The sequence below is a fragment of the Oreochromis aureus genome, linkage group 6 (assembly GCF_013358895.1).
Source record: "Oreochromis aureus strain Israel breed Guangdong linkage group 6, ZZ_aureus, whole genome shotgun sequence".
NCBI lineage: Eukaryota > Metazoa > Chordata > Actinopteri > Cichliformes > Cichlidae > Oreochromis > Oreochromis aureus.
This window is the reverse complement of record NC_052947.1, coordinates 4,476,405-4,489,826: the sequence shown is the minus strand read 5'-3', so window position 1 is coordinate 4,489,826 and position 13,422 is coordinate 4,476,405. Positions and strand designations below refer to the sequence as shown.

Here is a 13,422-nt window from a genome sequence, read left to right as displayed (position 1 = left end):
ACATGTTCAAATTCTTAAGATCATGTTTAAAAGCACAAAAAAAGGAATTTTCCTTCCTTCAGTAATCACTTAACCACTAAATTTGTTGTTTCATCACTGGTTGGTCATACCAGTCTCTTTATTTTCTTTTTCTTTGAAGTTAAATTGTTGTCCTGCAACCCAGAGGGTTTATTTGTTAGTAATGGATAAACTTCATCATTAAAAACAACAGGTGTATGTTAAATTTAACATACACCTAATTTCCCTGCTTCAATCTTGCCGAAAAATCTTCACGTGTTCATGAGTGTAAGCTGTTTTTTCATTGCGTGAGTGTGCATTTGTAGGCGGGTTATTTATAACTTTTTCTCAAACAAGGCATTACCTTAAAAGGAGCCTTTCTCTCACCTTTCTCTGCTTGTGTGTGTTTTTGTTTCACCTTTTGTTGCGATGCTCTGGACGCCTTCCCAACCTCCACAAGTCTGTCGGCCCTAATGTGTTAAAACTAATTCTCTCCTCGCTGCTGTCTCTTCCACAGCTGCTGATTCTTGCTGGGTGTGGTTTCCATTACTATAATTTTGCTTCGGCCGCTGTGCTTGTGGGGGGCGGTTGGTCCAGGTCCGTAGCCACCTGTATTAACACACTAAGAGATTTATTTAATATCATTTTCATCACTGTTAAATAGGCAAGCAGGCAACACGCCCACCTTTACAGCGCAAATTGCACGCCAGTCTCCCAACACATTCCTCTCTCTGCTTCTCAATAATTCTCCACTCTTGCTTTATTTCTCCTTTCTCTACGTCAGATTTAAAACCCAACATATTTCACACCACTACTCACCTCTTACTGCTTTAACTCCTCTATTCCTTTTTTCTTTTTTTCTTACACCACAGAGTAATACACCCAATCATGCCCATCTATCTCTATGTGGCTCCAAATTCCCTCTTTATTTAATTTTACACTCGTCAGGGGACAGGCACACAGCAATTTCAACCACTGAAACGAGGAATTCAACCTTTTTATCTTTTACCTATGATAGAACTCAACCTTAGATGTCAAAGCATTTTCTTGTTCTATTCCAGAATAAATGTAAACCCGTGATTACACAGCGATATCAGTGTTACTCTGTTATCGTTTGAGGGCCCTCAGCTCTCAGGTGATAAACCTGGACCTCCAGACGCCGCTGGTCCGTACGCCGCGTCCAACGTACGGTGGGGGAGCCAACCCCAGGGCAACCTTTAATTTCCACAGGTACACTAGACATCAACCTTTGATTTTAAAGCATTTTCTTCGCACTAGTGTCCTCCAATTCACACATCAACCATCACTGTCACCATGCTCATATTTCACACACAGAAACACACAGAAAGCGCATCTCACTCGCAGAAACACGCACAGAAACCTCTGAGCTCAATTTAGAACTACTCCGAAGCACAACCGCACCACAAACCAGCTACCCTTATACTGCACTTATGGCCGCATCACCGGAGCACAACCGCACCATAAACCAGAGCTTATGGCCACATCACCGGAGCATAACCGCACCACAAGCCAGAACTTATGGCCGCATCACCGGAGCATAACCGCACCATAAACCAACTTCAAACCTCTATTCTATGTACTGAACTTATGGCCGCATCTCCGAAAGAGTTTCTACTATCTTATTGCCACAGAGGCCAGTCTTAAACAAAGTTAAATGTGGAAGGTAACATGGGCTGCAACTAGACTCAACGTAGTATGTTATTAGTTTCTTGTTAGAGCCCGTTCCTATGACACACTGGAATTCAGCCTCAACTTATGATGTTAGTATCTCGCGCCGAAAACCAGACACCGACAAATTTAATGTGAAAATACGTGTAACTCAGCGAACAGATTAATTTGGAAAGCCCAATATGCACATTTGGTATAATACAACAGGCTGTGCCTACCTTTCTGTTTGGACCGGCCCTCTGTTCGCCTCGCCCCACGATCTCACCACAGGCCAAATCTGCCCTTCCTCAGCACACCAAAGATCCGGGTCACGGCACCAAGTTGTCAAAGTCTCCCAATTCTTTTAATCTTTGGGCTGAAGGAAGGACAATACTCGGTGTATAAATGCTCAATCAATAATTATTTATTTCCATACAATTCAACACTTATGAGCACAAACCATCCGGATGGGGAGAGATGCATGAAGAGGGTCACAGCAAATCTCAAACTGGTGGAGGGTTACTCAAGCTCTGATAGCCTCTAGTGGCCCCCACCTAGTCGTAAAAATCTAAACATTCACATTCTTTCTCTCACACGGCGCCTAAGTTATGACCTCGGCTCCTTGTTTTATCTCCTCCTGATGAGATGGGGCAGAAAACCTCTCCGGTATGTTCTGTTCTCTTCTAATCAGATAAATAAGGCCATGACTCTCTGAAAACGGTATTTCTTATAACTCAGCAGTATAATGCATCATAAAACAATATCATTCATTCACAATAAATCAGCAGTCTAATCTAATACAAATCAGTTTAATAAATCTAATAGTTATCACCTCTTCAGGAGAATAAAGCAAACTACTACTACATAATAATTTCACAATCATTAATCAGGGGTATAACATGGCATAAGATAATATAATAATCTCACAATATTCTACATTATCACTATATTTTCCACGGTGAAATTCTGGCAACCACAGCTGCCAGTAATTTACCGTAATATTCAACTTTTTAGGTATGATACCGTATTGTTTTATACAGTTTCACTATATTTAACGAAGTAAGACTGTAATCAGGTTCACAGAATGTCTGTTGTTTTCACATAATTTATGTTTAAATTCATAGTCATTTACTGTAAAAAAAATTATTATTATTTACTGTGAAATTTAAGGTTACCAAAATAGGATACGTTTTGTGTTCTACATTTACAATTTATTTTTCAAGGTGAAATTCTGGCAACCACAGCTGCCAGTAATTCAATGTAAATTCTACAATATTTTTTTTACAGTGTATGTTTCTCTCAGTGCAAGCTTCACTCATACACCCAAAACAGGAAACTCAGTTTTTTTAGTTTCCAACCCTCTATTTTAATCTATTCACTTGTGAAACCAAATCGTCTTCCCTTATCTAAGAACACTCAACTAATTTACATATTGACTCATAGCTCAGCAAGTTGGCATGACAACAGAAATGCATATTCAAAATATTACCACAAAATTGAATTTTCTTCATACAGTAATGACTGGTGTTGCTCAATCAGCAAAAGACCTCTCACAATTTACTATTTTAAAACTAAATTTATTGTCTGATCACTGGTTGGTCATACCAGTCTCTTTTCCTTTTCACAAAAGTCAACCTGTTGTCCTGCAACTTGGAGAGTTATTTCTCAGCGATGGATAACCTCAGCATTTGATAACAAGTGTCTGTTAAATCTACACTATTTAGCATTTATGTGATATATTAGCATTCATGAGTGTAAGCTGGTCTTCATTGCATGTATGGGTTTGTATTCAGATTAATGCATGCATATTGGCGTGGAGCTGTGGATTCAAACTGTCTCCCCCAGCTCCTGATTCTCTCCAAAAAGAATTTCACATATTTCTATTTGTGTATGTATGTTTTTATTCATTTATGTAATTATTAATTTATTCATTCCTTTATTTCTTTATTTTATTTACCTCTCTGTTGCGATGCTCTGGACACTTTCTCAACCTCCACAAGTCAGTCAGCCTCAATTTTCAACCCAATTTTCATATGCTCTCACTTCAACAACACCAGCCTTCATCTCTCACCCAAGCCCTCATCTCCTCACTCATCACAGCTGCTTCCTGCTCCCCGACATCTGCAGCAATGACAGGCCCAATGAGCTTTTTCTTCTTCTCTGTTCATTCTCTCTGCCTCTTTTCAGTTTCTTATTTTGCTGCTTAACTCCCAGCATGGCAAATGTGAAACTCAGACAGTCCCCGCAAGTCCATTCCCACACAATGATGTCACTGGTGAACTTCCCAACTTGTGATTAAGAGCACATGCTTCCATCCACGATGGTATTTGTACATGCTGCTGGACCCTTCAGAGTTTTAGGTCAGTCTTGCTGTGTGTTCACCTGCTATTAACACTTGAAGTCAACGCTGTTGCTCTGGAGCTGCCTTTTGTCTTCAGGAAAAGATTAACCGTCCTTGGAGCTTCTTCTCAGGATAAGCACAGGATGAGAGCCAAAACCTGGCCTGTTTGTCATTCCAATTATGTTAATCTATCATTTTGTTCTGGCCGCTGTACTCATGGAGGAGGTTGAGCCAGGTCCATTACCTGTAATAACACACTAAGACATTTATTTAATATCATTTTCATCACTAGTTATTAACACTTTCATTCTCTGATCCTTCTATCTGCATTTTAGATTAAACCATCAAATATTGACCAAATCCTTTACATCAAAATCCTCAGCATAGTTAGCAGAACTCCTTTAGCACAAATCTTCGGCACAATTAGCACAGTTCTTCAATGCACAGCACAACAGAGTCTTAAGTGCCAGACAAAGGAAATTAACACTGATAGGAGGTCAGTTTATCAGTGCCGCAGGGACTTGAACCCCTAAAACCTTAACCCAAGTCGCCTTTAAATTTAAGAACATTTACTGGGGACTTGAACCGCCTGTCTTGACCAATGCCCGGGCCCAGCCCTGCTGACCAAACAGCGCGAGAGAGAGAACTTTAACCCCTCTAAGTGGACTACAGCCACTAGCTATTTACAGGTCCCCGGTCTGAAGGTAGCCAACCTAGAAACCCCGGACGCCGCCAGTCTGACCCACAGGTCTGCAGGAAGGTGAGGATTCCAAGCCTTGAACAGAACTCGCGCTCCTAGGAGTCCGCCCACTCCCGTCCTAATTGAGTTATTTACTCTGTGCCCAATTATCCTATTACAATTTCCCCTGTCTTACCAGAAAAATCACACTTAACATGCCACACTTAAAGCTTGCCCCAATATTCACAACAATAAACATTCACCAGACCTCTTCTCCAGACAGGACAAAAGTAACTGTTACGTGAGTTCTTGTAAATTGAAAGTTCATCACAATGGACATTCCCCAGAAATCTACCGAGCAGACTTTATACTTTAGATTAGTTTTTCATTTCAGCACAATTCGCATATTAATCAACAGGCTGTGGTTACCTTTTAAATCTCTTGTTGTAATGTTTCATCACTACTGAGCCAATTTAACAGTGAAGATCGTTAACTCACCGAACAGATAATTTAGAATTCATCCAATATGCACACTTTGCTTTAACAGGTGGTGCTTACCTTTAAAGTCTATTGGACTGGTCCTCTGTTCGCCTCATTTCACGATTCCACCTTGGGACAAATTTGTCCTCTCAGCCGTAAAAGAAACCGGGCGGAAACACCAAATATTGAACCCAGTTCTTTTATTCTTCTACTGGACAGAGAAGATGCGACTCAGTGTGGTCAAAGTATTTATAATCATTTTATTCAATCACTACTTTCTGGAAAGGGGATGTGCACGGTGCGAAGCATCTGCAGATCTCAAGCATTACAAGCCTATAGCCTATATTATAGTCAGCTCCCTCCTACCCTACTAAACCATCACTTGGTCTATTTCTGATACTACATGTCTGCTACAGAGCTGCAAAAACGTCTGCACCCTAGCTCCTCATGTTATTTTGGTACTTACACGTCATACACAGTTTTGATCAAAACAACTTCTAGGCTACACTCTGCCTCTGCAGCTCTACACAAGACTTCCTGTTCTGTACAGTGTTTCAGTCTTGCTCAGCAGTTTATGACCTTTGACACACTTTATGACTGAAAAGTGGCCTCTTAATATACTGGCCTGCATAAGACAAAAATAAGCAGAAAATAAGCACTAAGAAAAGTACATTTATCTTAACACTGTCAAACAGTTAAAATGTTTAATCAGATGCATCACAGGGTTACTGTGGATTAATTTTGATTAATCACGATTAAATATTATTCATTTTTATTCTATATTCATTGCATTTCATTTTGCATGAGCAAACAGGCTCGAGAAAAAAGGGAAAATATACGCACTTAACATGTTTATTGAACATCTTGAACATTCATGTTAAGAAAAAACTCCACAAACATTTATCCACTCTCTCTCTGTCACTCTTGGGGAGGCACTTCAAGTCCAAGGAACCAAACGAGGAACCAAAACTATGTAAAGCGCGTGTTCTCAACGATGTTACCAGGTATGCAGTTTGTTGCAATCCACTTGGCAATTGTGTCAGTCAATATATCCGAGGTAGACTTACTGAGTCCCTGATGCTCCGTGAGTGGTTTGTCGGAAGCTTGGTGATGCGTTAGCCAAAGTCCTAGCAGCATGCCCGGCTAACGTATGGTTCACATCAATGTGATATTTTAAGCTGGAAGTGCTTTGGTGAAAAGAAAATTCCTTCTTGCACAATGTGCATAACACTTTATGCCGGTTGACTGTTCCGTCTTGTTATTTTTTTAATACTCAAATTTCCCATCAAGAGGTCCAATGTGCGTTTATCATCTTCCATTTTGAGTTGATTGGTTCAGCTGCCCGTCACTATCAGATCAACTGCCCATTTGGGCATGTGCGAAGGTAACTCTACTTGGACAAACTGCCCGAAATGCTTTGACAGAAACATTTCAGGGATTTTGAGGCATTCTACACTCCAGATGCGTTAAATGCATTAAAATTTTTAATTGCATTGACCGTTATAGCGGATTAATTTGCGTTAACGCATTAATTTTGACAGCACTAAAATAACATACATTTTTTGTTATTTTATGTTACTTTCTTGTTGAATTTGTGTAAATCAGCTTGCCAGAAGTTGTCCTGTAAGTTAATTCCGTAAATTCTGATCAACATCCTTGAGCCTGTGCATCAGGTTTTATAGCTAAAAGGTCCAGCATCATTCTTTTATATATATAGAGGGCAGCACGGTGGCACGGTGGTTAGCAGAAGGTGCCACCTTCTGTGTGGAGTTGGCATGTTCTCCCCGTATTTGCGTGGGTTCTCTCTGGGTGCAGTTTGTGGGGATAGGTTAATTGATCAATCTAAATTGCCCATAGAATGCGGGGATGCAGGAATGAGTGTGAGTGCGAATGGTTGTCTGTCTCTGCGCTAGCCCTGCGACAGACTGGCGACCTGTCCAGGGTGTACCCCGCCTCTCAACCAGCTGGGATAGGCTCCAGCGCCCCCCGCGACCCTGAAAAGGATAAGCGGAAGTGAATGGTTGGATCTATTATAAAATGTCTTTATTGTTCCAGTCAATCAACAATGGATTTCCTAACTGAAACATTGCATCACTGCCAAAGAAAAAGGACTTCTGCTAAATAGTCATAAGGAAATAAGATACAGTTTATTTTTCTGGTTTTACTGCTTAAATGTCCATAAACATTGTTTCATAAATGCGTCATTGTGCCTCAGGAAAACGTGATGTTTGAGTATCATGTCTAAAGTATAGCATTACTACTCAGACAAGTTTTTAAAATTTTAAAGACTACTTTCACATTTACTCCACTTGCCTTGTTATTGTTCTGCTAATATGATTTGGCTAGTGTTATTTTTTATTTGGTAGTCAGTCCTGTTCATATGTCATAGCTTGTGTATATTTTGAATATGTCACAAGAACCGTCATTCATTTTTTTTGTCCTTGTTTTCATTTACTTGCTTATTTCCTTTAAGTATCGTTACATGCTTATCGTGTACCAACTTTGTCATCTCTCCACAGCTGCTGTGTGTCATTTTTTAGCAACCACTGTTAATATCCAATACATTTCAATTCACTGTTTTTGTATTGCACCAAATCAAAACAACATGAGGCAATGTATCACAATACATGTGCCAGATACAATTTGCACATTATAACTTCCTGTTTACCAAACAGATCAGAGTTCAAGTACATACCTTTATGCACAGTTTGCAAATATCTTCCTGGCCTGCATACGCCCACAGGAACGTGACCTGATGTGACTCAGTTTGTGTATATAAAGAGCAGAGAAGTTCCCCGTCATTACTGCATCACTCAGCTGATACTTGAACAATAGCTTTACCTGACAGGTAAGAACCCTACTGCAGAGCTTTTCATTCACTGACTTCATGCCTCTGCTCTTTCTGGATATTTATTGGCTGTTTTTGTGTATTTCATAACAGAGCATCAACATGAAGACTGTTCTGCTCCTCTCTGCTCTCCTCTATGCTGCACTGGCAGGTCAGATTCAATCAGCCAACCCTGAAGAAATGATGGGAGAGTCACTAATGCACCATTTTTACTGACTGTGTCTCTTTTTTTCTCTGCAGTTCCAGCAGAAGACAATCATGAGGCTTCAGGTGAGTGCTGAAGGTGTTTGTTTTAAGATGTACAAAGACAGTAAGAATCTAAAACCAACACACATGTGGTTTGTCCACAGAAGAAGCAATGGTCAATCTGAAGGAAGACGTGGCTGCTGCCCCTGGTCAGTTCAGCCAGAGCTTCAGCGCCACAACCTTAGACCTCAATATGATCTCAAATATTCAAGTGTAGTATCATCAGTACAGTCACAACGTGAATGTTATTTTGAATCGCACTGTTACAGAGTTTGAGGGATAGCAATGTGCATCCTTAACCACCTCACACATATTTATCTTGGACTCATTACAAGGCACATAAATGACCTGTATGCAATTTCAGTTTCTCCTGAAGGCAGCTGAAAGTGCTTCATATCTTGTGTGTAGGAACAAATGAGAATATTCTTAAAATTATATATATATAGATATATCTTCCTTTTTATCACTGATTGTGTTTTTCGTTTTTGTGCAGCCCAAGAGTTTGAGGGAGCAGACACACCTCAATGTAAGACTTCCCTTTTTGATCTTGTTTAGCTCACTGGTAAATAATCTTTTAATTAACAGCAACACATAGTCAAATCAAATTCAAACACCTCTCTCTGCCAGCCACATTAGAGAAGTTTGGATATGTATGAATGTGTAACCTTATTAAGTCTAGTGCCCATATTTTTGCCACCCCTACTGAGGATTGATTGGAAAGGATGCTGTGGTGAAACTGATGAGCAATAGGAATTTTAGCTTTTATTAAATGTCTTTATTTACTTAATCAGTATATTTTTCTCTCCCATTAAAATGTCATTTTATATGCTTTTTGAGGCTGTTAAACATGCTATAAAAGCGTGATTAAAAGTAAAGAAACAAAAGTATACACAATAATGAAGTATTCATTACTGTCTGCCTGCCTGCAGCTCGTTTTAGCTTCTGTCCAGATGGCTGGTTCAGCTATGGTTCTCGTTGTTTCAAGTTCATCAATAGTCCCAAGTCCTGGATCTCTGCTGAGGTACTGTCACTGATCTAAACTATACATTTACAGTTGAATAATGAGATTTTCCATGGTTTTTGAATTAGTTGAGTAAATTTTTAGAAACACTCTTTCATGGAAAATATAGAATTCATGGGCTCTGCTTCACCTGACCTAAAGCTTTGGTGATTGTAAATATTTGTAGGTCAGTCAGTCTGCCACATGACTCGCAGAGCTTTAAGTTCACACTGCAGCTTAATGATACATCTCTTTGTGGTTCATCTATCCAATAGGAGTACTGCAATAGTCTGGGTGGCAATCTGGCCTCAGTTGCCAACCCCAGAGAGTACAGCTTCCTCCAACAGATGACACAGACAGCAGGTCGGACTACTGCTTGGCTGGGAGGTTTCTGGCTGCAGGTAGAGTTTTAGAAAAAAAGAAACACCACCTCAGTCAGTCCAGATCAAACTTAGGACCTGGTCAGAAGTGGGTCTAGACTTACACAGAATGGATATGAGAGTAACTGAAGAGACTAAGACAACACTTCCTCACACATATGTTCTTTGCCTCTCAGAACCAGTGGCTTTGGATTGACCGTGAGGGTTTCTATTACACCAACTGGCACAGCCAGTTCTCCTCCAGCAGCTACCCTTGCCTCTACCTACAATCCACCTGTGAGTAATATCAGCATCTGAAAATGTTATATTATTTTATTTTCTTACACAGAGCGTGACTTGTAGAGTTAACCTTGGTATGTTAGTTCAGATCAAATTTGATACATGGCTTCTTCAAGCTATGAGACTGACACACCCTGTGTTTTAATGTATGCCATTTTGTTAAATCCGATATAGAGTGTGTCAGTAAAGTGTGTTATTGGGCCCAAACACATAAGGGTTTGCTTACTGGGAATTACAATACAAACAAAAATAGGTATTGACCTCTATTTATCTTGTTTATTGCTGATAAAACCACTGCCTTAATGAATTTATTTTGATTTTTCTCTTTCTAATTCCAGATGGTTGGAGTAACAGTCAGTGTACTTCCAGCAATCCTTTCATCTGCTCTAAGAATGCATTTGGTTGTTAACATTTTTGCTAAGCATATGAGGCCTTTGGGTGGGCCACATGGTATTGTTTTCTGCTTAAAAACATAAACTCTGTTGTATGTGTTAATGAATGGAAAATTTTTTTTAATATATTCTTCAAAGACTTAAATAATGAAGTGCTAGTAAATTTTAAACTTTGTTGGTGAGTGTAACAATTTCTTTTCTATAATAAAGATAATGTGTAATTTCCTTTGTTGTATCTCTTGTAAGTCTCCTTAAGATTCTTTCAAATCCAAATAACAATAAATAATACAAAAAATAATACAGAAATAAAGGGGCAGTACATCCATACAACCCAAAATTAGATTCATGTGCTTTGCCTCTGGTCTGTAATGCTCCTAATGAATCTAAGTTGTCTTGGTTGTGAGATGTGATTAAATTTAAAAAAAATTAACACATTCAGTTTTATTTATTTTGTGCAAAATCACGTTAACAAAAACAAAATGAACCCTTTGAAGTTGTATAGTCAAAGTCCTGACCCGAGGAGGAAGATAGGATAAAAGACATGCTGTGGAATCAACTGAAGGCTGTCAGGGCTGTCGTGTGTGCATGCGAGGAAAGGAGGACTCAAACGCTGGACTCACAGGTAGGTGAAGGCTGGTGTTTATTATAACGAGCAGATGAGCTTGACATAAGATAACTGGCTGAACTGAAATGTCTGGCTGAACTGAACACACGTACGGAATTGACAACATTAACATCAAAAATGACACGACAATGAACTGGATGAAACTGAAGACTTAAATACACCAGCTGAATAATGACTGGTTGGAGATTCCATAATTAACCTCAGCGTGTGAAGAAGACTCTCCATTTACATGAACAAATTGGAGTCTATTAGATAGATATGATGCAAACCACTGCAGAGTAGTACCTGTAATACCTACAGCGTGCTCTAATTGCTCTAATAGGATATTATGGTCGACAGTATCTGTCATGGTCCCTGTGCCTCACCAGCTGATCCTGTTTTAGGCAACATGTGTTTTGTTTTTTTTGTTTTTCTCTCTCTCTCTCTCTCTCTCTCTCTCTTTCTCTCTCTCTCTCTCTCTCACCTGCCGGGGCGGTGCTCATTATGGGCTCCCGCCCCTGGCCCACGCACCTGCTGCCTATCGGGGTGATCGCAAGGCGTATTTAAGACGGCAGCGCTGTGTCACTCGTCGTTGGATTGTTGAGCTATCAGCGACAGTCACTCTACCGTTAGTGAGTTAAACTCTGTAAAGTTATTTCCGTCTGTTCACCATTAACTCTAGTTTCTGTGTACAGATCTACCTCGGACCTTTCCCTGCCTGCCTGTTACCATGTGGACGAGTGAGTGGATTTGTGTTGCCCCGTTGTGGAGAGAGAGGAGAGAGCCATTGGAGTGTGTCTGATTCCCGTCCTTCCCCTCACATGCCCCGGAGCCCTGGACCCCCCTCCCCTCCCTCCAGCACGTTGTAAATAGTATCACCTGGTGTCATTTGTACAAATAAACTGACTGTCAACTCTGCTAAGATTCCCGGTCTGCGCCTGAGTCCATTAACTAAAACGTGACAGAATCAAACGCTGCACTGAGGTCTAGCAGGACAAGCACAGAGATGAGTCCACTGTCAGAGGACATAAGAAGATCATTGTAACCTTCACTAAAGCTGTTTCTGTGCTGTGATGAGCTCTGAAACCTGACTGAAACTCTTCAAATAAGCCATTGCACCTCCTTGATTTCCTGTTTTTTGTATGTTTGTCACACTTAAATGCTTTAAATCATCAGACAAATTTAAATATTATACAAATATGACACAAGTAAACACAAAATGCAGTTTCTAACTGAAGGCTTTTATGGTTAAGGGGAAAAAATCCAAACCTACTTTGTTCTGTATGAAAAAGTGATTGCCCCCTAAACCTGATAACTGGTTCAGCTAAGCTTTGAGACAAAGTAATGTTTTGTCTGAAAGTTAAGATGTTCTATTACTGTTTAAACATGCCCATATCCCTCTTCTGTAGCTTGCTTAAGGCCCCCATGCTCCAGTCCTGCTGTTTCATTTGTATCGTGTATAATAATGAATAATGTTTTTTTTTTTTAAAACAAAACAAAACAAAACAAAAAACATGGTTTTTAGTAATTTGATAGCTAATCTGTGAGCTAACAGGAAAGGAAAATCCAGTGAGGAAATGGATTTGAAACTCTTCAAATAAGCCATTCCTCTGCAGATGATCTGTTAGCCTTCTTGACAACTACTCTTTCAAGAATCTTTGAGATAAAAGGAAGGTTGGAGATTGGCCTATAATTAGCTAAGACTGCTGGGTCAAGTGATGACTTTTTAGTACTGGCAGCTTGTGTCTGTGAAGGTTCTCAGTCAGCCAGGTCATCGTTGTCTAACGAGCTTGGAAAGAAAAGTGTCTGGACTTATTTAAGTTGTTTGAAGACCTGTCACCTCTCATCCGAAAGTTTCTTCAGTTCTAGGGTCAAATGGTGGAGAGTCCCAGATTTAAGCCCTTTTGGAGTGTCCCCCCAATGGACCCCCTAATCTGAAAAAGTCGGGAGAGTCTTTTCAGAGTACAACATCCCAGTGTACTTCAGACGCAACAACACACTCAGACAAAAACTGGTTCATCCCCAAAACAAAACTTCGAAACACAAACTTAACAATTTAGTGTATGCTGTACAGTGTAGGCAAGGCAAGGCAAGTTTATTTATATAGCACAATTCAACAGCAAGGTGATTCAAAGTGCTTTACAGAGACATTAAAAAACAAAAACAAATAAAAAGCATGATTTAAAATGGGGGGGAAAAAGTAAGTTTTGAAATTTAAGCTTAAAAGTAAAACAGTGTGGATTTGGTGCTTTATTCAAATGCAGCTGAGAACAGGTGAGTCTTCAACCTGGATTTAAATAAACTGAGTGTTTCAGCTGATCGGAGGCTTTCTGGGAGTTTGTTCCAGATATATGGAGCATCAAAGCTGAATGCAGCTTCTCCATGTCTGATTCTGACTCTGGGAACTGATAAAAACCCCCTGAGCCACGGCGACCATGGCTCAGGGGGGTTGGGAAGCGTATCTGCAACCGGAAGGTCACCAGTTCAATCCCTGGGCTCTCTGTCCTG

The 13,422-nt window shown here is 40.0% G+C and overlaps 1 protein-coding gene across 2 annotated transcripts; it reads left to right on the top strand.

Annotated features, from left to right (window-relative positions):
* Window positions 1-7,959: 7,959 nt before the first annotated feature.
* LOC116315749 (ladderlectin-like) lies at window positions 7,960-10,637 on the top strand. 2 transcript variants are annotated; one of them, XM_039613947.1, is made up of 9 exons: window positions 7,960-8,013; window positions 8,107-8,164; window positions 8,254-8,283; window positions 8,364-8,408; window positions 8,753-8,785; window positions 9,189-9,280; window positions 9,535-9,660; window positions 9,816-9,915; window positions 10,257-10,637. In XM_039613947.1, the coding sequence occupies exons 2-9, from the start codon at window positions 8,116-8,118 to the stop codon at window positions 10,325-10,327; spliced, it is 546 nt and encodes a 181-aa protein (XP_039469881.1). In that variant the 5' UTR covers window positions 7,960-8,013; window positions 8,107-8,115; the 3' UTR covers window positions 10,328-10,637. The 2 variants fall into 2 exon arrangements, with proteins under 2 accessions (XP_039469881.1, XP_039469882.1); XM_039613948.1 differs by lacking the exon at window positions 8,364-8,408.
* Window positions 10,638-13,422: the final 2,785 nt, after the last annotated feature.